Source organism: Colias eurytheme, chromosome 13 (assembly GCF_061535395.1).
Source record: "Colias eurytheme isolate Ceu_HAF_F1 chromosome 13, ilColEury1 Martin Lab GWU primary, whole genome shotgun sequence".
NCBI classification, from domain to species: Eukaryota; Metazoa; Arthropoda; class Insecta; order Lepidoptera; family Pieridae; genus Colias; species Colias eurytheme.
In genome coordinates this window covers 2,519,399-2,545,916 of record NC_142992.1, presented here as the reverse complement: position 1 = coordinate 2,545,916, position 26,518 = coordinate 2,519,399, and the positions used below count along the sequence as shown (strand labels likewise).

At 35.9% G+C, this 26,518-nt stretch overlaps 3 protein-coding genes across 5 annotated transcripts in view; 2 read left to right on the top strand and 1 right to left on the bottom strand.

Annotated features, from left to right (window-relative positions):
* Nucleotides 1–68: 68 nt before the first annotated feature.
* LOC149903241 (uncharacterized) lies at nucleotides 69–13,158 on the bottom strand. 2 transcript variants are annotated; one of them, XM_090108464.1, is made up of 16 exons: nucleotides 12,521–13,158; nucleotides 11,969–12,188; nucleotides 11,447–11,733; nucleotides 10,735–10,882; nucleotides 10,294–10,451; nucleotides 9,714–9,857; nucleotides 8,746–8,933; nucleotides 7,655–7,967; nucleotides 7,436–7,522; nucleotides 6,992–7,160; nucleotides 5,430–5,497; nucleotides 5,246–5,343; nucleotides 4,606–4,726; nucleotides 3,946–4,176; nucleotides 3,358–3,494; nucleotides 69–2,689 (listed from the first exon to the last, which is right to left on the bottom strand). In XM_090108464.1, exons 1-16 carry the CDS (start codon nucleotides 12,644–12,646, stop codon nucleotides 2,578–2,580), a joined length of 2,607 nt encoding a protein of 868 aa, XP_089964590.1. In that variant the 5' UTR covers nucleotides 12,647–13,158; the 3' UTR covers nucleotides 69–2,577. The 2 variants fall into 2 exon arrangements, with proteins under 2 accessions (XP_089964590.1, XP_089964588.1); XM_090108462.1 differs by having other exon boundaries at nucleotides 3,946–4,188; nucleotides 7,049–7,160; nucleotides 11,963–12,188; nucleotides 12,521–13,157.
* A 405-nt stretch (nucleotides 13,159–13,563) lies between these two features.
* Nucleotides 13,564–17,204, top strand: CSN7 (COP9 signalosome subunit 7). Its single transcript, XM_090108994.1, has 4 exons — nucleotides 13,564–13,906; nucleotides 14,473–14,725; nucleotides 15,321–15,541; nucleotides 16,989–17,204. The coding sequence occupies exons 1-4, from the start codon at nucleotides 13,712–13,714 to the stop codon at nucleotides 17,139–17,141; spliced, it is 822 nt and encodes a 273-aa protein (XP_089965120.1). The 5' UTR covers nucleotides 13,564–13,711; the 3' UTR covers nucleotides 17,142–17,204.
* A 1,084-nt stretch (nucleotides 17,205–18,288) lies between these two features.
* Ypel (Yippee-like) overlaps nucleotides 18,289–26,518 on the top strand; it is a 73,352-nt gene continuing 65,122 nt past the window's right edge. The window contains exon 1 of one of the 2 annotated variants that reach the window (XM_090108853.1): nucleotides 18,289–18,621. The gene's annotated coding sequence lies outside the window, so the exon portion shown is untranslated. The remainder of the gene's footprint in view (nucleotides 18,622–26,518) is intronic. The other variant, XM_090108858.1, reaches the window with a different exon arrangement.

The following is a 26,518-nucleotide window of genomic DNA, read 5'->3' as shown; positions in this document are numbered from 1 at the left end:
TATTAGTATGGATGATTAGATATGGTTATGGAAGAGGGCTAGTGAAATGGGTAAAAATAAAAATCAAGTTAATTATGTATATTTTTTATTTAATATAAAAATTATAGATATCCACTATATATTTACACTGTAAGTAAATGGCAAACAACATTAAGAATCAACATATCGATAAATCAGCACAAATAATATCACAGCTTACGAGATTAACACAAAAACATCGTAGACTGTATATATTTGTGTCATAGAAATTTCAGGAAACATAATACTGTCTAAAGGCACGTTTTCACCGTGTTATGAACAATCATCTTTATCAGATCAAGTGTAAGTCCATTGAATACTGTTCACATTTTATAATAAAGCACATTTTATAGTTAATATTAAACTAGAGAATATGAACAAAATAGTTATCCGAAAAATGTATTTTACGTTAGCTTTTAATAAGGCCTGTATTTGCATGAAATCGTCACTTGAAAACGCGCCACAAGGGAACATAGAATTCGATTCTGTGAATAAAAATGGACACTGAGTAGCACAGTTAAAATTGACAAACTTCTTACCGCCTACACGAAAAATATATAAAAAAGTGTGCGCTCACTGTAAGGCAATTAGAAGAGATGCATTTAGTGCTTTAGATCAGTCTTCATCTTTATTTACAAAATATATGAACATTCGGAAGCACTTGTATAAGTTTTGTCGCTAACTTTATTGCATCTTCATTGAATTCAAATAATTACGGCTTTGAATTAATTGCTACGAATGGATACTTTAAAATCATTGTCCGAAAGCAAGCAAATGAAATATATTGTGAAAATAATTTAATTGTGAAGAGGCAATTAGCTAGCGTCCAAAAACAATTTATCGATTCAAATATAATAATTAATAACCTTTTCATAGACAGTCCCTATCACAGACTAGATAAATATATAAAGCAATTTTAACCCAAATATTTGAAAAATTCTTAAAAAATACTACCTACATAAGTAGAAATAAAATACGAAAAGGTAATTTACAAATATACTTTTTCAAACTTAGATTAGGTAAAAACTCACTTGTCTATTGTTTATACAAATATACCTCTATTTTATATGTTGTCTATGCCAGTAAAAAATAAATCAATTCGCTTGTCATAAATAATTCAGATCTAGAACCGAATTGCACTCGCTATATAACTGCCGCGGAGGAATCTATGTACTCATAAAACTTATTCGAAGAGGCCGTCAAATCATAGAATAAAACTTAAATGCGTATGACGTCACGTCGTGACGTCATCTAAATTGTACAGTTCATACAAAACCGCGAATCTGGACGCCGTTAAAAACTTTGATATGTACAATAATATTACACGTTCTAACCGTCTACACTTACTCAACACTACTGTACACGTCTTTTTACATTCACCAAAATGTTCTAAATTTTAGAACATCCAATACACACAAACACACATTATTGCTGTCGATATAAGTAGTAATGGAGGCAATGTGGAAGTTTAAGCATTTGGACTTGTTTCTCTTAAATGTACTTCTATTAAAAAAAAAACCGCTACAATAGAATTCGCTTATAATTTGGCGTCAACATATTATATGTTATATAATTCACTATTTTGATGTTATCTCTATAAACACATTTTAAAAATTCTCCATTGTCATAATAAAATAAAAAATCTATTTTTCAAATGGTATAGTTGAACGAAAACTATCCAAATTCATAATAATACACTATTGAGAATCCATTCAAAGTAAAGAAGATAATAACGCTGTACGAATTCACTTTTTGGTAATCCTTAATTGTAATTACATGTATTATCGAATGACGTTGACGTGGTCCTAATGTTCCGCAAAATAAGTGATTTTGCGGAACATTAGGATCACGTCGATCCATTCACACACTTGCCGCAGACCAGCTGTAGAACAGACACTTCCCATAGTACATCACACAAAACACTACACTTCACTTTTATTAACACATGTCTAAATATTGCTCGATGGATCGAGACCATTGTCACTTTATTGTTAAGCCCTAACCCGGTAATGAACACTTTAACTTCTTGCAGTTATAAAGCTATGTTATACGCTACACCGTGGCTGTCAAGACCATCCGGGACTCTATCATACATTATTCTTTACTTTTTGTATGAAACAATTCAAGCCTGACCATATCTGATAATTCATGCATAACTGTGGCACATTGTTGAAATGTCTATGGATATTGTTCGATTTGTTTCCCGGCTCTGGCACTGAATTGTCTACGCCTTGTGGATATTGTTTCATTTATTTCCCCGCTCGAGCACTGAATTATCTATGGATAATATTTTATTTCCCGGCACTGCATTGTCTATGCCCTATGAATATTGTAACACTTGATTCCCGGCTCTAGCACTGTATTGTCTATGCCCGTGGATATTGTAACACTTGATTCCCGGCTCTAGCACTGTATTGTCTATGCCCGTGGATATTGTAACACCTGATTCCCGGCTCGAGCACTGAATTGTCTATGCCCTATGGATATTGTTTCATTTATTTCCCGGTATAGCGTGAATCACGTATAAAACTAACAATCCCGCTAATTGCGGAACCGCTCTCAGTCAAGCTGCTGCACTTGCACCACGGAAGTGGGGGGAGGGATTGCGATCTCGTATTTGATTAAGCCAGTTCCTCTGCCCGTGGACACTACTAGCTCTTTTATGTCGCTCCTGTGAAAGAAAAAATATGTAAATATAAATATAGAGATCTTAGTTAATGAGGCAGATGATAAAAATTGTCTATTCCTTGTTTTCATAGGACTATGAAAAGTCAAATATAATAATAAGTAAATATTCTTATTTCATGAATTGAACAATTTTTGTTGCTGGAAACTCCAAAAAGAATTTTGTTAGTAAAAAAAGGATTTATATCATAAAAGTGGTGCAATGCATGTCATTTATATAGAAAAATTCAAAGGTGCAATAAAATATTTTGACCAATTCTTATTATGTTTTTGTGTATATTCAATAGGTCTCAGTAGGCTTTGATAAATTGTAACTATATAAAAAAGTACAGTATATTTCTGTGGTTTATCCATCATAGTAAAAGTAAAACAGCATCATTACTAATTTTTGTGTGGTATACCATAAATAAACACAAAACCCACCCACAAACAACACTAAATAAAAAAAGACGGGTTGCACTGGGGGAGTGCCGGCAGAAGTGAAAACTTGATTATTAACGTTCAGCATGTTTGATATTTTGGAATGGTATCCGTCTTACGCTTTTTCGATCAGGTCACGTGTCCTGACGCGAGTTTAAGATTTTATACCCATTACAGAAATAGTGCTCAACGCCGCTAAAGAAGTTTTCACTTCAAAAATAAACATATACATACCCATCCCGCTTGGTAAGGTGGTGTATTGGCTTCCCATCTCGGGACACGATGTGCAACTGCGACGGTAGCAAGCGTCTACCACCCACCGCACCTACTACTATCTGGTTGCCGATCACTTGGCCTGAACGGTTTGTTACCTGAGGGTTGGTAAAATTAGTAATTTAGTAAGTATGTCAAAGATGATTTTATTGGCCTAAATAACTAGTTTGTAGAAATAATCTGTATAGTTCGACCTTTCTGTGTTGACTTTGCGGGAAATACCATAAATCTGATATCAAACAAAAACGCACCTATACTTTGTGTCACAATTTTAATGCTCATCTTACCCAACTGTAGTGGCACTTTTTTCCTGTCTGCTGCATAATATTTAATTTCCGAAAGAAAAAAGATATTAAAAATGTCGTCGCTCTACTGTCAAACTGTTCTTTGTCGGAAATATTGAGCGAGCGAGAGACAAATAGGAAAGCGGATATTTTCAAACCCATTCTTTATCTGACCGAATTATACAATAAACATGCTGCTGTTGCTACGATACCTACCCCTTTGCTTGCTCTGACATAAAAAGCCCCTTACAAAACAGTTACTCACAACTTGTATATGCGCCGGCTGCTCATCCATCTCCATCGCTTGGTGCTGCACGTGTTGCGCAACTTGTTGCTGCACCTGCTGCGCCACTTGCTGCGCGGCCTGTTGTGCCGCCTGTTGCGCGGCTTGTTGCTGCTGCTGCTGTTGTTGCTGCGACACCTGCACCTGTTGCGTCACTTGCGTCACGCGCTGCGGCACTTGCGTCACTTGCTGCTGCTGGCTTTGCGTTTGCGTCTGCGAGTGGAGCTAGATACAATTATTTATATGTTTTATATGACGTTAGGTACGTTACTACACTAGCTGTGTCAGACGGTTTTCCTTCCTCGATAAAAGGGCTATTTAATACCGAAGATTATTTCACTGTTAGATAGTCCATTTATCAAGAATATAGTCATAGTCCATTTAAACATTTAGCAATGCGGGTAAAACCATACGAAATACTAAAAAAAACAGTACAATACTAATTTAACTTTCATATCCATATCATACTTAAGCATCAAGAATTATATTTATTTATTATGCATTACATAAAACGTATAGGTAATCAGATATAACAGCCCCAAAACAAATCATCTCACGGACCATCCAAAAAAAAAATCATACCACAGTGTTGGCCAAAAACAAAACTATAATCTCATAATAATAAATTTATAACTGTCTTACATTCCTGGGCGGCAGGTCCATGTGCTGGCGCTGGTGCAGCATGAGGTGGTTCTTCTGGAAGAACGCCTTGCCGCACTGGTCGCACACGTGCGAGCGGAGCGTGCAGCTGCCGTCCGGGTGACTGACGTCACATTGTATTTCATTTATTATTATTTCAATGTAATTTTAGAAAAAAAATATCTAAGAAAAACTTATTAACAGCTTAGTTCGCCCCGGTTCGCCCCGGGTTCGCCCGTGGTACCTACATGTTTACGTTTTTTTTCATAAAAACTATCCTATCTTTCAAGTTGGATCGAACTGCACATGGTGTGCGAATTTTATTATAAGTTAAGTGGTTTAGGAGTCCATTGAGGACAAACATTGTGACACGAGATTTATATATATATTAAGATTACAATGCGAGTGATCAAAAACTATTTTTTGTAAATACTGAGTTAAAAGAAACATTTAAGTGTCTAATATTGAAGTTGTACTTTGTGAGTAAATTAATTCGTTATTAAATAAATTGAATATAACATAATATGTATTTAGTTCACTAAAAAAACACGTCTCTCATTACAAAATAAAAAATGTTAATAAATATGACTATTGAATTAAATATTTTATTGAATGTAAAATAGAGCATAAGATATTTCCTTACCGTCTATGATGCGCTAACAAGCCGTGTTTCGCTGCGAATCCTTTCCCACAGTCCACGCAGAAATGTAACTTTGGCCGCGGCGGTGTTATATGGTGATTCTATAAAAAATTTGAGACATAAATTACCAATTCTATACACAAATAAATAATCATTATATATTTTAAAGATTTTATATAAAACTTACCGTAGCTATGACTTGCGTGTGAACAACATTACTGGGGTGATTTGAAGATATAATTTGGATCGGTTGATCTGTAAAAGTAAAATAAAATATTTAATTATTTACTTCACAAATCTCATGTCATGCGGATTTAAGGATAGGTAGCAGAAATATTATTGTTTGTATGATCGGATGATTATCTTGATCGTAGGCGTAGAGATAATAAGGGAACGTACAAGAAGTTACCTTATCTTGGCAACACGAATCGATTCGCGTTGTTGGGCGTTTTTACGGTGAAAACAGCTGCAGCTTTTCACCAATGGTTTTTATCATGAAATTGCGCATGACACCACACACGTAAAAAGCTGTTGATCAAATTACGAGCATAAAACATTGAGATAATATTACTACGTATGGAGGAGACACCACGAACAAAATCTGTGCGCCATTTTTCTGCTCTAACTAAGTTTTAAAAATTATTATCTAGTTAGGTACTTACCGATGAAAAGTTATGTTAGTCACTTTTCCGTATTATTTGTGCAATATCGTAACACACACGAAGGCATATTTGATGCGTTTCACTTTAAAACAAATAAAAAATGAGCGTGCAGTTAAGCCATATGGCTTATGTTGAGCGGAACATAAGTGAGTACATGTTGTATCTGTTTTATATGTTTTTAAAGTGAAACTTTTATTACATCGTCTCAAACTTTTTGGTTTGTGTAGCGCATGTCGCGTGACGGTCGAACCGTACGATAATTATCGTACAAATACGATAATTTTGTACCTAGGTTTCACTTTTACCGTGGTTTCATAAAACCACAAACATTTTTCTCTTTTCTTTTCTTTTCTTCTGTATGTGTATTGTGTGTGTTAAATAAAGAATTTTGTATTGTATTGTATTGTGATGTAGGCGGTGTCGTCTCCATATGTATATCCCAATGGCATAAAATAACTAGTATACTGACTGTGCGTGGCGTGCGCGACGAGGCCGGGCTGCAGCGCGGCGGTGAGCGCGCACAGGTCCGTCACGCACGTGCGGTCGCCCGCGTGCAGCCGCACGTGCAGCGCGGCGCCTGGTGAGCGACACATGCAATACTCACTGTGCGTGGCGTGCGCGACGAGGCCGGGCTGCAGCGCGGCGGTGAGCGCGCACAGGTCCGTCACGCACGTGCGGTCGCCCGCGTGCAGCCGCACGTGCAGCGCGGCGCCTGGTGAGCGACACATGCAATACTCACTGTGCGTGGCGTGCGCGACGAGGCCGGGCTGCAGCGCGGCGGTGAGCGCGCACAGGTCCGTCACGCACGTGCGGTCGCCCGCGTGCAGCCGCACGTGCAGCGCGGCGCCTGGTGAGCGACACATGCAATACTCACTGTGCGTGGCGTGCGCGACGAGGCCGGGCTGCAGCGCGGCGGTGAGCGCGCACAGGTCCGTCACGCACGTGCGGTCGCCCGCGTGCAGCCGCACGTGCAGCGCGGCGCCTGGTGAGCGACACATGCAATACTCACTGTGCGTGGCGTGCGCGACGAGGCCGGGCTGCAGCGCGGCGGTGAGCGCGCACAGGTCCGTCACGCACGTGCGGTCGCCCGCGTGCAGCCGCACGTGCAGCGCGGCGCCTGGTGAGCGACACATGCAATACTCACTGTGCGTGGCGTGCGCGACGAGGCCGGGCTGCAGCGCGGCGGTGAGCGCGCACAGGTCCGTCACGCACGTGCGGTCGCCCGCGTGCAGCCGCACGTGCAGCGATAGCGCCTCCTGCGTTATCATACAAATAACTTTTATCACTTGTTACATACTGAATAGCGAATTAAATACATAGGAAGTCTTTCAATTCATAAGGACTGCCTTTTGCAGCTTCAATCGTATAATAAAATTGCATTGGTAAAAAAATACTTTGCTACACTCATGTCAAAAAATCCTTTCGTTGCAACGTGAAAGAGAGATGAACAGACAAACATACTTTTGCATTAATAATTTTAAGTATAAAATAAGTAAATAAATACAATGTTATTTTCGAATGCATCACAAACCTTGGTATTAAAGCAGGAACCGCACTCAGGACAGGCATATCCCGGTGTTGTTTTCTCACTTAATATTTGCCCATCAGCACCGATAACCTGAAATTATAGTTAAAAAATTAAACGTGTTTTTTTTTTGCTACGGCATATTATAAAATTTTATAATCTTTTAACAAGTCATTATTTTTGCCAAAACCATGCCAGAAATAAAATATAATAAAAAATACACACCTGAACAATCTGTGGCTTAAAATCGTCTTGTTTTATTACTGTTTGCTGTTGCTGGTGTTGCTGTTGTTGTTGCTGCTGCTGCTGTTGTTGCTGCTGCTGTTGCTGCTGCTGCTGTTGTTGTTGCTGTTGCTGTTGTTGCTGCTGCTGTTGCTGTTGTTGCTGCTGCTGGTGTTGCTGTTGCTGCTGTTGTTGTTGTTGTTGCGACGACGTGAGACAGTGTCTAGTCATCTTGCAGTGCTGTTGCAGGTCCCCCTTGCACTTGAACGCTTCACCACATTCTAGACACGCGACTGTGTCTTCTCCTGTGTGCATTCTGTAAAAGAAAATAATTACAATATTTCACTTTTTCAGCATTAACTGTAACTTAAAATTACTGTTCCACATGAAAATATTTATTTGTTTCTTACGATTATTATTGGTAATGGTATATTTTTAGGGATCAAGAAATGCAGTGCACTAATAAAGTGGCAGAATCGCCTTTTTGAAAGCAATGCACACGCGTCTGAAAAGGGATTAATAAAGAAATTTCATGCTACCTCCCGTCTTTAGAAACTGCTTTCCAAACCATTGATAAACATTAATATATTTTCTGCTTCACCCAGCCAGTTACTTTTTAAGTTTTTCTTATTTTATAGCTCGACCTGGCTCTGCCTGTTGTTTGTTTGTTTGGTATTTTTTCCAGTGTTTTATTGCAAGTTTTTCAAAGTTCTTTCTTCAGGTGCTCTCATAATCTACTCGCTGCCCTGTCCACATAGCTTTCTTTAAGTGTTCCTAGTTAATTTATATATTATATCTTATATTAGTGGTATATTATATCTTATATTAGTGTGTAAGTATATGTATTTTTAGTATCATCTATTTATGTTTAACTTTTTACCTACCTCCGCTGTACATAAGTACAGCGTAATAAATAATTATTGCTTTTCACACAATCTGTTGGTTGCCTGGAAGAGATTACTTGTTAGTAATAAGGCCGCCTTCTGTGTTGTATGTCCTAGCTTAAGTTTTTACCTACTATTGTTATATTTGCACCATAAAGTGTTTAAAATAAAATAAATAAATAAATAATTTCTATTTTCTCGCTTACTCACTTCAAGTGTGCGACCAGGGTGCGTTTCTGCAGGAACTCCTTCCCGCACACGGGGCACGCGTGCGGCACTCGCCCGTGCACCCGCCCGTGGTTCACAAGTTGGAACTTTCGGGCAAAAGCCACTCCGCAGTCCGGGCACACGAATGGTGAGAGCGACCCGTGGAAACGGCTGTGCATTACTAGGTGCTCCTGGAACGGTGAAATGTAAGTTTATATTCTTTAAAAAAGTATTATTTGAATGTAAAAAACTAAATATCAAACATCAGGTTCGTTATAGACCAGAAATTTTAAAACATATCTGGGGCCTTAGACAAAGTAACAATTGAAAAACGATAACGAAGTTAGAAAAGGAAAAATGTATGGGATTGACATTAGATAGACCACGTGATCTAACGCGGCGTATGTCAATCCCATACATTTTTGCCTTTTCTAACTTCGTTATCGTTTTTTAATTGTTACTTTGTCTAAGGCCCCTGGATAGAAACCTTCTATATAAGCTTGCTTCACCTTAGTTATCCTTATCGCTTTTTATCAAGTGAAAAAGCTGTCTAAATCTGTAGTAAAATAAAAAATATTACAAAAAAAAATTGGTTGTCTGTAAAGTTGGTTTACTGACGATAGTTGAACGTGACAACGTCTTAAGCTTCTTTGTCGCTCGTTCCGCGCTCTCGCTTGCACTTCAAGCCTATGGAACGCCTCAGAGCGAAGTAACGCCGCATGAGTAATGTTTTTTCGTGCTTGCAGCCGGCTCTATCGAATTATAAGACGTTGTCACGTCAAAAGAAAACTTCACAAGATCCACCTTTATTACAAGAAGTTCAAAGCATTAAGCAGTAAATGAATAATTTGTTCATTTACTGCTAATACAACTTATAATTATAGCAGCAAATTAATAATTTCCTGGGACATGTGTAAGTATTTTTACATATTTAAATGGTTGTAATATATGGTGCAATTAGTGGTATATACCTTCTGCGCGAAGCTCTCCCCACAATCATTGCACACAAAGGGCCGCTCGCCCGCGTGGTACTTGCTGTGCGTGACGAGGTGCCGCTTGAGCGGGAACCCGCGCCCGCACTCGCCGCACACGAACGGACGGTCGCGACTGTGCACCTGTACACATACGAAAACAAACTTAAACATTTTGTTGAGCAACTAGACTTCTTTTAGAAATATGTTTGTCAAGTTTTTAGTGCCATTGTCGAAATTTTAATTCAACAAAATGAGGCTCTTTTTAAACTTCTTTCGGCAATGTTTATGAATGCAATCGCAATAATAATATTACCGTCACATAGATAGTGCAATAGACGAAAATGTCTTTCGGAAAAGACGAAGAGAATGGTTGACAATTTGACATTGATTAGGAGACAGAGAAAGGGCGAATGTGGCATAGAAGTTTCACTTATGACATATATGTACTTTGCATCCACACACATTTTTTTATTTATTAAACATAAACATTAGTGTTTACTTAGGAAAAAAAATTGTCACTTTTAAGATAAATTCATAATAAACAAAATGAATTAATGACATATCATAAACAACATACCCTAGAATGCGTAACGAGATGATGTTTGAGTGTGAACGCCATTTTACACTCATGACACCGATACGGTCGTTCAGCAGAGTGCAGGAGCAAGTGTGTATTCAGACAGTGCTTCCTTGCAAACGCCTTGCCGCAGTGCCCGCAAATGTGAGGTCTTTCACCTGAAAAAGTAAAATCAATTTTATATTCATTGAAATAGAGCTCACAGTTTCATAGCAAGTAACTAACTTCTTTTTTTCAATTTAAAAAAAGTAAAGATAAAACTTTCGAAAAGATAATTTACGAACAACCTAATAAACTTATATTACAAGTGATTATTTTTGAGTAGAGACTAGTAATATCTGTAATTGATATTCTTTGTTTAAATTGAAAATAACAGTGACTCAACATACAAGCAAACTGGAAATTAATTCAATTGAGTTATATATTTATTCAAGTACTTACCAGTATGAACTCTAGCATGAGTCGTGAGGTGATGTTTCAGCAGAAACGACTTTCCACACTCGTCGCAGGAATATGGACGCTCCTTCACAGGAGCCGCGGGGGTTTGCATCACTGTGTTGTTCATGATCTCCGTCTGCGAATACACCATCTAATACTCGCTTACTATACAATTGAATGTTAACTAATAACTTTGACATGGATATTTAAAATTTGGGATATATGGGAAGAAATTACTCAAAAATTTGTGGAATAAAAAGATAATTTATATATGTATCTCTTTTTGTTGTTGTTAAACTGATGAATAAACATTAAGTTAAGAATTTTTGCATTACAAACTGTTAGATTTATGTGCCAATTTATAAATGGTACACTGGAAAATTTTCAATAACGATAGTAAATTAAATAAACAAGAAACAGATACCTACATCCAATATTAGTGTTATCAAAATATCAATACATAATATGATTATCATTTATTACAGGTATGTAAATTAATAATAATAATAGTACCAAATATTACAGGTTGAATTTGTCACATAAATTATATAAAAACATTTTTATGCAAAAACTTATTAGAAACTGTTTAGTAGCATTACATTGTATAATATATTAATGATGCACATCTGAATAATTGTCTGATACAAGTTTCAATAAAAAATTGCAATATAATTATAATAATATTACTTATATTATATCTTTGATTAATACTTACTTTTGGTGAATTATTAGCCGTTCCAGGTTCCTGTTTCGTGTGTAACAAATGATGCTGGTGGACCGTTGTTTGAATATTATCTTGCTGGTTCTGCTGTGTAGTTACCTCGGCTAAACCCTTCAAGCCTCCATTCAACAATGTTTGGTTAAGCTGCGACGCATCTATCACTGGAGTGGCAATGCCTTGAGCTTGAAGTGCTCTTTTCATTAAAATTTCATTACATTCTTCCGCCGTTAATTGTATAGGACCTATGGGCGTCATGAACGGTTTTGAAGCTAAATTGGCACCTGTAAATAAAGAATACATGGTTTTAGAACATAGATTGTTCAGATGAGTAGTTATGTGCATGTAAGGAAGTAAAAATAAAATTCTAATATTATTTTTAAACTTTACTAACCAGCCAAGTTTAGATTCCAAATAAAATTAGCATGTTAACTGAACTTGAAAGTACTTTCCATAAAATTGATTGAATTCAACTTTTAACTACTATTATAGAAAACATTGAAAGATCCTTACACTCACTCTGGATAGTCGCAGTCTGGTTCTGCTGCGACACTCTGTTTATTGTGTGCGTTGGAGCCTCATTTAACACAAACATGGCTCTCCGCCCACTGCCCGGGGTCCCTGTAGTGACCACCCTGGTGACTTGTGCCGCAGCATTAGATGCTACCACTGTACCAACTTTTTCTTGAACTTGCGGAGTTTTGTGGGCCATCACAGTTAGCGTTGTTTCTGGGGATACCTGAAATATATACATTTTTCCTTATAATACCTTTATAATTAATATAGACCTATAGAACTGTGATGCTAATTTATTTGCTATGATTTCTATGTTAGGTACCTATTAGTAACAAAATGTTTGTTATTATAATAATTGTGGAATTGATAACTTAGAAATTTAATTTGTCTATATGTATACTGTTTGTTTCATTTATCAAATATGCATGATTTATATTTACTTAAAAACTTAAAATAATAAAGTTCCTATTGGAAATATATTTCTATATCGCAAAAAATCTCAAATTTTAATCTTATGTATGGCATAAATAATTGAAATTCATTGTTAAACCTCACCGTATTCCCCAGAGTATAACTTAAACTGCTTGGTGTGTCCACTTCACCTTTTGTAAGGTCCGCGGAGCTCGTAAAGCCCCACGAATACGCGAATCCGGAGACATTAGTCGGTGTTGGCATACACATTTTCACAAATTACAATTTCTCACCGCATCGAAAAATAAACAAACCAACACAAGTCCACCTCACAAGTAAACAGTACTGTCATGACAGTTTTGCCATTATAATCATGTACGCTTTCACAACCACTAGCACACAAGCGCAATGCACCCGTCAATCAGACCGCCGAAACAGGCACTTTTGATGTAAAATATAATTAATACAATATACATAACATATTTTGCTGCACTTTTTTAACAACCGTCTTGTTTAATTGGTAATAAAAGCTTATCAACTTAATAAAAAGGCGGCACAGGACGCTATAGACTGCATTGACACGCACGTAATCTCTAATTAAAGTTATGTTGCATTACTTTATAAACATTAAACAACACATCTTTCTTTATGTTCACACCATAAAATATAGTAAAAACTACCGTATTCGATTAATTTAATTGATTTCATACAAAACAATTACATTATCGCACACACAAAAACCCGGACGCCATTTTATTGTTTTTGGTATTTGTTTTTTTAAATCTAGTGTTCATGAAGGCAAGGGTCAATTTTTCCCACAAGGATCATAAAGTATAGACGTTTAAGTGATCCTAAAAAAAATATAAAATTATTTAATAAATATTTAAAATGCTCTGTAAAATTAAAATTAAAATTATAGAGCGTTTCGCATATTTATATTAAATTATATTTGCCGTGTTTGAACAGATAATGTTCATTATTAAACATGCATTATAAATATATATTTATAACGTGAATTTTATTGAATAACTGCAAGTACAAAAATAAATTTAAATGCTACGTGATTTTCTTCTCCAAGTTTCAAGTCCATAAATTATTTTTTATCTGTAGGTGATGAAAACCACAGATGAAAACGAACTTGTCAGTTGTGACGGACGAACTTGAGATTACTGTCAAAATCACAAAATGTCATTATAACAGAAAGAGTTCTTATTTTACGTAAATTGCTTATAAAATTGAATATTTTCAATAATCTCTATAACATTTTATATTATTTTATGTTGCATTAATTTGCCAATATTGAGATTTAGTCTGCTATAAAATCACACAATCACTATGAACCCTATGTCGATGGACAGGGACGAGCCATCATCTCTTCTATCGGTAGCAACAAACCACCCTTTAGAACAATTTGTACTACTAGCAAAAGGCGCTAAGGGATCAGGATGCGCAGAATTGATCAAACAAGTACTCGAAGCACCGGGAGTACATGTATTTGGAGAGTTATTAGAAATGCCAAATATCAAAGAGGTTAGTTGTCTTTGTTTCGACCGCTTCGAATGTTATTTCTAAGAACTTTTTACTGTTATTTAAAGAATGAACTGAATCTACGCATTTAGTGTTATATTATGATTATTGAAACAATGCTTGTAGTATTTGAGCGAGCGCGCAAGAGCAACTTTGCCCCACAACTATTTTGTCTCTCCCACCTATAGGCCAGTATGAAAATGCGCGCACGTAGCGACGCAACTCCCCATACAAATTGATGGGAGAGACAAAATAGTTGCGGAGACAAAGTTGCTCGTGCGCGCTCGCTCTTTCTGTACATATTTATTTAAATGACATTACAAATTCCCATCCATCAAAAAAAAAACCGTTTAAATGTACGTAGGTTTCATTAAATACATAGATTTCATAATTATTTTCACTAACCTGTTGCGAAATAGTTTTCTAATTGGAAAGATATCACGCAAGAACACAAAGTAAACAATAAAGACTGTTATTTCACAAATCAATCTAAAAAATGCATTTATCATGAATAAGGATAGGAAACAATAAAATACACATCCACTAATCCTAAACTATACCATTTACAGCTTGAAACCGGACCCTACGCCAAACATTTGAAAACACTAAATCTCTTTGCATATGGAACTTACAAAGACTATCTTGAAAATAAGGCTGAATACTTGGAGTTAACTCCCGCACAGTGCAAGAAGCTGCAGCATCTCACAATCGCCACATTAGCTACGCAAGAGAAATGCATCCCATACAGTGTGCTGCTTAAAGAGTTGGATATCAAAAACGTTAGGGACTTAGAGGATTTAATCATAGAAGCAATATATGCAGGTATGTACTTTGTAGATCTAATATCATGTAGAATTCATTAAAGATTTTATTTGACTACAGCCTTAATTTTATACTTTTATCAATTGTATATCTTACAACTTTTGATACATTTGCAATTTTAACACATCCCAAATCAAAATATTTCGTCATTTTCAATATATTTATTGCTGCTTCACTCCAATTGCTACTACCACTATGTTATAAAATTCAGTCTTCTTCTGCAAATGGACTAAATATTTATTGAACCAGTTGTTCCTAAGATTAGCACATTCAACCAAACAAATTCTTCAGCTTTACAACATTACTTAAAATTTACACCTTTTTGTTTTTTTAAATCTAGTGTTCATGAAGGCAAAAGGCAAGGGTAAATTTTTTCCACAAGGATCATAAAGTATAGACGTTTTAGTGATCCTAAAAAAATGTAAAAAAATTATCTAGAATTATATATTTATTAAAAATTTAAAAAGTATCTAGAAAAGAGAATTTACGTATATTTTTAAATTATATTTGCCGTATGGGAACAGATTTGAACAGATTGGCCCAAAAACAACCCTCAAATATGAAAGCGGTATTTACACCTCCCTTATAATTACAGATATAATCCACGGTAAACTGGATCAAGAGTGCAAACGCGTAGAAGTAGACGTTGCTCTCGGACGCGACGCGAGGCAAGAGGACGCAGCGGCGATCGCAGACGTTCTAGCTGACTGGTGCAATGCCTGCGAGGCTGTGCTCATATCTGTGGATAGGCATATTGTGCGAGCCAACAATCACAAGCAGAGGGCTATACGACACCAGCAGGGGATTGATCAAGAGGTATATATGTGAAGTCCCATGTCCCCTAGTGGGGTAAGGGGCAGATGCATTATAAATCTGTTTCACTGATCGATTTTCTTTAGGGACAAGTAGGTGATCAGCCTTCTGTGTCCTGCCAGACCGAGACATTTTTTTTTCTTCGTCTCCACCGGGAATCGAACCCAGGACCCCTCGGTGCTACGCTCACGCGTTAACCACTGTACCAAGGAGGTGGTCAAGAGTAGAGGTAGAGGTATATATACAAGACTTGTTTTTTTCTGTCAAGAAGATATTATGTTGAATAACTCTTTTATTTTACAAAAAATGTTGGTAATAGCTTGTCCGAAAGAGGTTACTTGTAAGGAGAAAAAGCCTACCATTACTTGAGATGCATGCAGATACTTCATTAGACATATTGCTGAACAAATACAAGGCTTGTGGTTTTCAGCCAGCATATTCAGTCACATGGCATGTTTCAATTCCTGAAATGCAGTGCCAAATTTTAATTATTATGTTTTAACTGTTATAAATAGTACTTTCTTAAAATAAAACAAGTAGGCAAATAGAAACATTTATTTCCTCTCAATAATTTACTTGTTTAGCCTAATAATATAAAGAATAAAACAAAAAGTCATTTATTGCTTCTCATACAAAGTGGCTACGTTATAGGTCGTAGATCTAACAAAGAATCTCACAAAGAAGCAAAAGGCTGCGTCTCAGCTATCGATGTCCAAAAGTGCGCTGGTTTTCAAACGGCCCTTAAAATTAGGTATAAATTTAAATTATAATATTATAATATGGATCTATTATAAACTCCTTAGAAACTAAACAAGGTAGGTAAAAGAAAAAATTAAATCTATACATATAAATTCACATTTTGATATCTTCTCTATAATATAAAAATGAATCGCAAAATGTGTTGGTAAGCGCATAACTCGAGAACGGGTGGACCGATTTCGATAATTCTTTTTTTATTATATTCCTTGAAGTATCAGGATGGTTCTTATGTAGAGAAAACATAAATATGTACCACGGGCGAAGCCGGGGCGGACCGCTAGTAATTAATAAAAATTATCCTATCGCGGTTGCGGCATCAGATCTTCTTTTCATGATGGCGCATTTTTATTTTCAAAAGGGATGGGTAGGTCATTCCACAATTTAGATGCCGTAAATCTGAAGCTTCTCCTAAAAGGACTTATCTTATGCATTAATGTGTGGCAGCCCAAAGACTTCTTAGAAATGAGCTTTCCCAAAAACATTTTTGAAAAAAATAATCAGATGTTTTATTCCAAATTATTCTTTGAATAGTGTAGGGGTCAAGATGTTCCCTTCAGTCGTCTAATTTTGATCTAGTTTAGGAAAACATAACAAAAACAATTCAAAAGCCATTAACATAAAATTTTCCACAGTATCTATTTAATTGCATTATGTCAATTTTTTTATTTCTAAACCTGTCAAATTTCCACAGATAATGTACATAAAGAAAACATTAAAGACGCAAGCAGAGAATGACGAATCTGCGCCCGGCGGCGGCAGTGAATCTCATTCGGCGCCAAAGAAGAACTCTGGCAAGGGGAAAACACCGCGCAATTCGGCGAAGTTCTGGCAGAAAACCACATAACGCTCATAATTTGTATATAATATTACTTGTGATATAATAAAAACTTAAGTACTGATGCATGTAGTTATTGTGTTTTCATTTTATTCTTGCCTCTCGTTCGGGTTTCACCCATGTAGGTATTTTTGGAAGGTTTTCATTTCTGAAACAATAAAATTATATCAAAAGTTTAAAATCATTGTAAGTTCAGTTACTCATGAGTTGTGAGTACCTTATTTTGCAATATAATATGTATATTGGTATGATCCTAATTTATCCTTACCTTGATACTTACCAATAAAAAATAAAATGACACAAAGCTGTAGTATGAAATCTGCTTCACTGATCATAAGTAGATAATAATAATGTGTAAAATCACACATGCACCATTTTTGTAGGTATATTATAATCAAATAACATCAAATCAACAAAATTTAAATACCTATGGGCTAGATATTTGAGAGATCTATGTGGCAGTTTAAATTTTTTATCCCATTCATTACATTTATAAAATTACTTTTTAAGATTCAGTATAAAATCCTCTAATGTAATATTATGTATGTATGTATTTATTATTTAAAAACCAGTAACTACCTATGTACATAATAGTACCTATTATTATAATAAACGATTTTTTTTCCATTACATTTTTTATGAAACCATTTCATCTAATTGTGTCTGGATACAGGTCAATTGGCAAAAATATGTTGCCATATCATATTCAATTCCCTGAAATATTGGAAATGGTGATATAGACGCATCATAAATTTATTTCTATTTTTAAATATTTTTGTAAATGTCACTTTATAGCATCACTAATTTATAATTTCATTGATAAAAAATCTGTTACATTTCCCTGGTCCCAAGGAAAAATGTTTCAATTATTTTTTAATTTGAGCGTAGCCTAATTTATGAAAATTATTTAGTTTATTAGATAAAAATGATTGCTATATTTCAATACAAAATGATTATTATTTTTGCAATGTTTATCTTTATTTTACCCATGAACATAAGGGAGATTTCATAACTGAGTGGTAGCAATACTTGACGTAAGTGTCAAATGATAGAGGGAGACAGAACAGAATGCGATGCACCGATCTAGGCTAGTGATAGAGACAAAAAATAGTACGAAACAAAATAACGAGTTTGCTTTCGTTTCTCAGCCGTCTGTTTTTGACGCAGCAGCGCAATTAAAGTGCGCAGGCAGTGCAACGATTATCACGTTCGCAGGCCACTGAAAAGTGATGTAAATAACACGTAAAAGCCTTATCATTGTAAACAAAGACTATACAGTACTTACAAAATCAATATTTTCCCCAATAATCGTGTCGTGATTGTTTGCAAACCCATAACACTCGCATAGTGAAAACTACGACACAAAGTGATATTGACTTATATAAAATGAATCCGTGATACTCAACGAAACAAAGACAATTGCATATAAAGACATTCGTTTCGACGAGCATAATAAATCGAGGGTCTTCTGTATTGGATGAACAGAAAGGCAAGTATGCCCATTGTTAGGAGTTCACCTTTCACGGACGGATTCATGGTCACTAATGTTTTGCGCTCGAAATACCTAATCATTTCACAACGTATTTCATTGCTATACATAATATATATAGCTCGCTCAATGCTCCATTACTCTACAGAATTAGTAACACATTAGCTTAAGATTATTAATCGATACTAAAAACAAACAGGAGAGTATGCATGTCTGTGTAGGGTGATGGTGTATCTCTTTGTTGTTGAGCCAGTCAGCTGTTCGAGCAGCGCGCGGGAGGGGTCGGTCGAACCGGCCCGACTGGTCGGGCGCCTATGCCGCGTATTATTTATTCCCCTCAAGTATTGCAAAGTGCATTAGCACAGTTTCTTGTGTGTCTCGAGCCGAAGATAAATTGGCTCGTGTCGCCTTTGTTGGTCAGAAATCAGAATTGAACTCGGATTTCGTCTCTGTATACGATGCAATGATGCCCCTTTATGCGTTGATACCTACATGGTCAATTAATTATTGTTGAAGAGTAATAATTGTAACTGGACGTTTGCCTGACTACAATGCCAATGTCACGTGTTGTTTACGAGTGGATTTTGCATGTGCATCGTAAGCTATGAAATCTCTAGTTATTTTATAACCTGCTAAATTCGTCATTAATGTAATAAGTTGAATAACTACCTACCTATCTAGAAGATGACGTGTATTGTTTACTTAGCTCTTTGATAAATTAAAACAAAAAGAAACAGTACCACTTCAAATTTGCCTGAGACCTGAGTACCTAAAATAAACAACTTTGGAGCAGAAAAAATGCAAATTGCTGACCATAATCTATAAGCATATTGTGGGACTATGAATAATTAAATCGGTTATCTTCCTATCTATAAACTCTACCATCCATTAATCAACTGAAAGTAACTACATTTACGCCCATTCAGACCCAATGAAATACATTGACGTGTATGGTAAACTTACTTTATTTAACATAGCATTTACAATGTAAAAAATTACAGCATAGGTATTAAATTTTATGTTTCGGAAGTAGGCCTACATTTTTTTTTAATTTGATTACCTATATTTTGAAAGAAAAAAACTCATAGGTACCTAAGTAATTCGTGCACCGGGAAAATAGACTAAATAGAGAGAATATAATATATAGTATCTACTATCTACCTATAATACCTAGTTAATCCTGTATTCAAATCCATGCCTCTATCAGGTGATACTGGTCCTTTGTCCTGGTCCATCAAGTCCTAAAGTGCAAAATACCAACTAAATTGTTGAATTTATAGAGATTATTAACAGTTTCAATGAGTAATGACACAAAAGAATCGATAAATGTTTGAGTTGACATAAATATGTAACCCAAAAACCCCACATTATTATGATACTTAAAATTTGAAAAGCGATACATATGATGATCGACACTTCTACCAATTAATTCAGCTTACACCTATCTAAAGACTACCTACCTACTTTCACTCACACCATTAAAATATAAAGTTTTTAAACATGTGTATGTGTTTAATTTCATAAAACTACCAACTTTACATTGTAAAGCTTTATACACATATATAGGCAATGCTATATATACGTGCGCACATACTACCAATGGTCCACAAAGCACAGCTTGCTCCGGGTTATCTTAACCATGATCTAAAACACACAGCGCATATCACGTTTCAATACGTACCCAAACGAGTTGGAGCTGTATTGTTCTAGCCCAGTCGACCCTCAGGTCACGAACTAAGCCCGTATCTATGCGTATATATAAGGTTTCATAATAGGATGCATAGGGCTGATCACTGCATACAATTTATTGGCCTGTGGGTTAAACCGGGCATTATGACGCTTCCCGCGTGGCCCTAATATAGGCTTAACATCCATTCGCATGAATACTGACCCAGTTGTTTATATGAACATTCAATTTTACTGGTAAGTTTAATGGTGGCAAGAACGCTTCAATTCTGCGAAGTGGATAACACTGTAACAATGTAATTTGTAAACTATTTGGTACAATAATATAAATGAAAAAAGGTCGTTGTAGGTACAATACCGGGTTGGTAACACGCCGTTGAACTCAATAAAGTCTGAAGCCTGTACCGTGTAAAATTAAATCGAAGTTGATTGTTCGCGTCGAAAAAGATTTTCAACGGCCACGTGTAATCAAATTTTATGTAGATTCATTTAGCATTTGAATCAGAAACAATTTATCTAGCAGGCACCTGATATTCAATTTTAGACTGACCCCCAAAATAGGAAGGAAGCTGTTGACTTTCATGTGATCCCATTCAAACTTGTACCAAATGAGGGAAGTTGTATTTTCCTTACTAATAATAATTATTGTGTAAAGTATGGGCAAGGACCAAAGAGCATCAGAACTTGAAAGAGTAGGTAAACAATTTGGATACGCTCTATAGCCAACCTAATTCACAATACATACGTTAAAAACATGACCTTTCACGCCAGGTTCAATTAAAACAATAAAAAAGGTATACCTATCGTAGGTGCACTGTACAGCTTTACCGTAAAAGTCTGATAGCAAGTGAAGTCCCGCCGTGAAATAAAACCGAGTATAAATTAAGTTGTCGGCAGAGTTCCATGAACATTCTGCGGTTTTCTTTTAAATTCAACCACAATACAACGAAACGCTTTGAGCGCGCACGCTCATATTTCTTCCACTCCTATTGTTACCAGTTACCACCTGATATTATTATTTACGTAGGGCAACGAACCTGTCTCTATAAGAACTTTGTAGCAAGCTAAGACTCAAATGGAAATAGTAATAATACTTTGTCCTTTTACTGTTTTATTCAGTCGCAGCACGCTCGCAAAGGAAAAGATATATATTATATTCTTACATTCTCGGTTCTATTTACCAGCTCGTTGCAAGATATTTCAGTTTCAATATACAATTAAAAAGAGAAAGTGTAAAGTGACTACAATAGCATAACTGTAATATTACATTTTTGTATAAGTACCTTCTTAGCTTATTTGTTGCAAGTCAAATTCAAGTCTGCAATCTAAGCGAGTTCAATAACTGCATGTTTTGAATTTGAAATTAATGAGGTACCCTACTACCTACCTAAAAAGCTCCATCGTATAAGTTTGACGAAAGCAAGAGTAACAAATATGATGAATCACGTTATTAATTTACATAGCGAGCTATAAACAAAATGTTCTGTCTAGCATTTTATTGTCTTCTGAATTGCGTATCATTGCTAAATTCGTCCTACGCGCAGTTCAATGAACCGAAAATCGCGATACGTATTTACTTTACTATTAAAAGATACATTTTATTAAAGCGAAAATATTTATGCGTTCAAAAATAGATCTCTCTTCTATATGTTAATTCTCAGAGATCTTCATAATACCTATGTATTAGACTTTTTCTCATTGAATTCGGTGTTGATAAAAAGAATGATAAGCCAAACGCAATAATAAAGATCTAAATAATAAAATCGTCTATATACGCAAATGGCGACAACAAAATGCTAATGATAATTCTTTTAAAGATGTCTGTTGAATTTAAAACAGGACTATAAATATATCAATTCAACATTGAAGTTGTGAACAATACAACTAAACTGAGCTGGCCAACTTGATTCCAGTCTCCGTTAATAAAGTTAAGTGTTTCCGCAAGGGTTGGGTTTCAGGGATATTCCCAGGATAAATGGATTACAATTTGCCTGTACGCGAGTACGAAGTTACGGTTCATATTCTACTTTCGTATTTGTCGCAGACGTAAGAGCGGGGGCACACGGTGCGTTGCGGCGCCGCACCGCAAAGATTTCACCGTGTCAGTGGGCACACGAGCGGTGCGGCGCCGTAACGTTTTTATGTCGCAGCGGCGTCGTAGCAGCGTTGCACAGCGTGTCCTTCCTTGTGATGCAAAACAACTGAGCGGTGCCGCTCCGACGTCGCACCGCATTCACCCCTCCCCGCCTCATCTTGGTGGTTACAAGTCCGGTGCGGCGCCGGAGCGCATCGTGTGACATGCCACAGATATTTCTATGTAAGACGACGCAGCGACACCGCTCCGGCGCCGCACCGCCGCCGCAACGCATCGTGTGCCCCCGCCCTAATTTGTCTGTGTCTATAAATATAGGTAGTTACTAATATTATAAACGCGAAAGTCTGTCTGCCTATCCGCTTTTCAATATCCATGAGCCTGGAGCCAATACGACATTTGATAGCGTTATCTTTTCCAAGATTTTCAAGTTCGTTGAACTGATTTCCAAAAAATTATAGCATGCTGCATGATTTTCAATGAATTGATTAGATTTTACAATAAAGGTGTTCATACGCCTACCTCGTAGTTACCTCGCGTTTATAGTTGGGAAATAGTCAAATATAGTTCGGAAATGAGGTCTTATTTATTTTATGCGCACTAAAGTTTGGATAAACATTACCTACTCGGTTGTTTATTTAACGTTTGAAAGCCAAGAAACTGGGACGTGTTATCTTCGTGCTTCCTCTTGCAACATTGCATGAGATATACAATAGCTCATATAGTACCTAGGTACAGATTGTTTTACGAAATGATTACATGTTGCATTCAATTAGCCGTTAATATTTTATGGGACAGTCGTTATTTGGTGATGTTTCGTTTACAAATACGTTCTGAAGTTAGGTGTTCAAAGTTTTGCTTCGAAAAAGTTATATTTCCAAAACATTAGTAGTTCTCATACATCAAGAATTTTGATATCTGAAAACATTATCTCTAATCAATGCTGAATAGCATTCACATGGAATCTTTTCCAAAATAAAATATTTACTTAAATAAAAAAATAAACATGTTTATTTCGCGAATTCAGCTTATATCCGCTATTGGCACCCAAGTAGGAATCAACAATGTTGCCAATGTATTTTGCCAGTACCTGGCAAATATCTGGTTAGATGCAAGAATAATAAAGGATTCAACACCGATAGTAATGTCAGTATTGATGGTTCATGTTCTTCAATACCTAGTTATGATTGATGCATACATTTCAATTCAGTAACATAATCACACGTGCAAGAATCGACTATAGCTGATAAATGTATGTAGTTGATTTTGATTCAGTCTTGTGACGTGTACCTACATTAAAATTATTCCAAGAGCAAACTATACATTACACATTGAGAGTCAATCAATCAGATAAATCATTTGACGAGACTGCTTGCTGTTTGCTATAAAAAGTTGATTGCGTAGGTTTGTAGAAACAAATGCGATAGCAACTATCCGATTTAACTTTTAAAAATGTTTTAAAACATATGTATGAGAAAACTTCCATTAGTAGAGTCAATCATAAAATCATCAAGTTGATACAAATTGTATCGTCCAAACAATGATTTTAGCGACCACCTGAATATTTAAAGTAATTTAGATGTTTTGCTAAGTTTCTATTCAATAAACAACAAAACTCCTTTTCATTCATTGCATTTATGTATGCAATATTAATTAACCTAGTTGCCTTTATAATAGAACTAATAAGACGTCGTTAACAGATGGGTAATTTGCATTAACAATTAATCATGTTATAATCGTCGATGTTTCCATATCTGTCTGATGAATATGTCCTACAGTTAGTACAGGTACATAACAGATGCCCTACTGATCAGTCCGACATATACGTGTCAGCTTGCACACATTGCCCTACTTCCAAAGGATATTGGAATGTGTACAAACACGGTATAAATCTGCAAATTTAATTGGTACCATAGTTTCCCAGTAAGTGTACCGTGCGACATAACCTCGGGAAAACGATCAACATTTAACAAATTACTTTGGCTTCAATGATCGGATTAGCTTGTTTCTACGTAATAGTGTTGAAGTTTATGAAGTTTTTAATATGTTGGTGTTATGCTGAAATGAATTTTGTATAATAAGCGAACTCTATTCTACTCGCTAATAAGAATAACACTCGTATATTTTGCTGCATGTATGCACCATGCACATTGCACATGCCAAACATAAACAAGGCACTAAAAGCTTCATCTTCACTTCGATTCCTGTTTATCATCTGAGAAGGAAGGAGGTCGACTAAACATTTGACTATAAACAAATAAATTTAGAGCGTGTTCCATTTCGAGGTACCTATCGATCGACCATGGTTAGTTTACAATCCTTATAGGTCTCGGTAAAGTGTTGCACAACTGTTTATGCAAAGGCTGTACTCGTCCAGTGTTTTTATATACCACCCATTGTTAAGATCATATTACTCTTTTTGATTCGTGGCTTGTGGGAAAACATTCGGGCTATTGAGGCCGGCCTTCCGAGAAATGGATATCCATCATGGAACATCATAATTAGTTTGCAAAAACGTAGCAACAAAGTAAAGTTTCATTTTGAATTTATGAATTGACCGCACTGCTACTGCGCCATTTTTTGTTCGTAACTTTTTGTTATTTTTAGCGTAATTAGTTTGAAGTAGTTGCTCTTTTTAAATACCTTTTGATTCATAAATACTTATTTCGATGTTTATAAAATATTCCTGATAAAATGTTTAAAATTAAACATATTATAGACAATAAACTTAATTCCTTTGACAAATGCTATCGATAACTAAGCTTTGATCACGTTTTTTCATCGTATTCCATTGCTGTATAAAAATATTTGAATGCAATATACGGGTTTTGTGGAACAAAAGTGTTCACGAAACTATTTTCGAATTGAATAGTTGGATTTTTGTAAAAAAATCCAAACAAAATAAAAAAATAAATAAAATAGAGATAAAATCCGAACAACGTTAAGAGCTTTGAATCCGGCTATAGCTCAGTGCTCACTAATAGGATATCTAGGGCAATTGTGATCGATTGTGAAATTGGACTCCACTCAACTCTACTGCGCTGAAAATTAGCAAATAACTAAAATCGAGCGAGTTTGCTGAGACGCTAATGTTTGCTTATCTGAGAGTTAATTCGTTTGTTTATTATCTTTATAATCCGATTTTGTTATCTTTCTCAATACGGCAAAAATAAAAGGCAAATTTTATTTATTCAGATTAAAACGTAGTAGTTATTTATTCGGTACCTGGTCCAAATTCGTATAGTGCCTCGAGACTTCGTCACTACTCAGAATGAAACTAACTACATCAATACCATATTATTTATTATTGATACAAATACTCATCGGCAGCTTTGTAAAACGTCAAATTCCACTGACTAAATTAGCAATGCCAAACTTTATTATCTTAGAGCAAAAGCAGAAAACTCGTTGGGTTCTCAGAAATTTTAAATGGATCTGGAATTACCACGAAATCGTCCGTTACTCGCGAACAGTTTGAGCAAATAAATAGCTGCGATTTACAAGCTCTTACGGTACTAGCTTAACTAAACTTAACTATTTTATTTGACATATCGCTGTGAAATTGGCGTGGGTTTGGATCGATAGGTCATGTCACTTCAGTGATTCAGATGATGATGAATCGTTTTACAGACGGTTAGAGCTGAAAACAAGTCTGAGCGAAATAGTCTGAGGAAATACCGCAGCAATTTTTAACTCTAATCTGTGTAATCATGCCCGAGAAGAGCGTCATTTCAATTGACATTTATGTGATGACTGATGATTGAAAGAATAAACGAGCTCATTGCTCTAAATATAGATTTCGTTTCTGTAAACCATAACTCGACCATGGTTCGTTTACTATCAATTTTCTTGGTTTTTATCTCCAACGTATGCAAAAATTCTAACTCTTTGCTTCTAAGAATCTTGACTACTTAATACTTTATCTTTATTTACGAGAGTCTTACTAATGTAAGATCTTCGAATTATTGCGTAGATATTGATGATAAATATTAACCATTCATCGGGTTGGTATATCCGCAAATATTTGGCCGCAGCGTTCAGTTTTGCATTTGGCAACGGCTCTCTGAGTCACTCACTGTTGAGTGAACAATTGCTACTGTTTTCCTTGTTATGTATTAC

Coding starts and splice junctions, on each gene's coding strand:
- LOC149903241 (XM_090108464.1), bottom strand. CDS start 12,646: ATGTGTATGCCAACACCGACTAATGTCTCCGGATTCGCGTATTCGTGG. Junction 10,883..11,446: donor CGGCTAATAATTCACCAAAA/GTAAGTATTAAT, acceptor AGCGAGTATTAG/ATGGTGTATTCGCAGACGGA. Junction 8,934..9,713: donor GGGAGAGCTTCGCGCAGAAG/GTATATACCACT, acceptor TCACCGTTCCAG/GAGCACCTAGTAATGCACAG.
- CSN7 (XM_090108994.1), top strand. CDS start 13,712: ATGAACCCTATGTCGATGGACAGGGACGAGCCATCATCTCTTCTATCG. Junction 13,907..14,472: donor AAATGCCAAATATCAAAGAG/GTTAGTTGTCTT, acceptor TACCATTTACAG/CTTGAAACCGGACCCTACGC. Junction 15,542..16,988: donor AGCAGGGGATTGATCAAGAG/GTATATATGTGA, acceptor AAATTTCCACAG/ATAATGTACATAAAGAAAAC.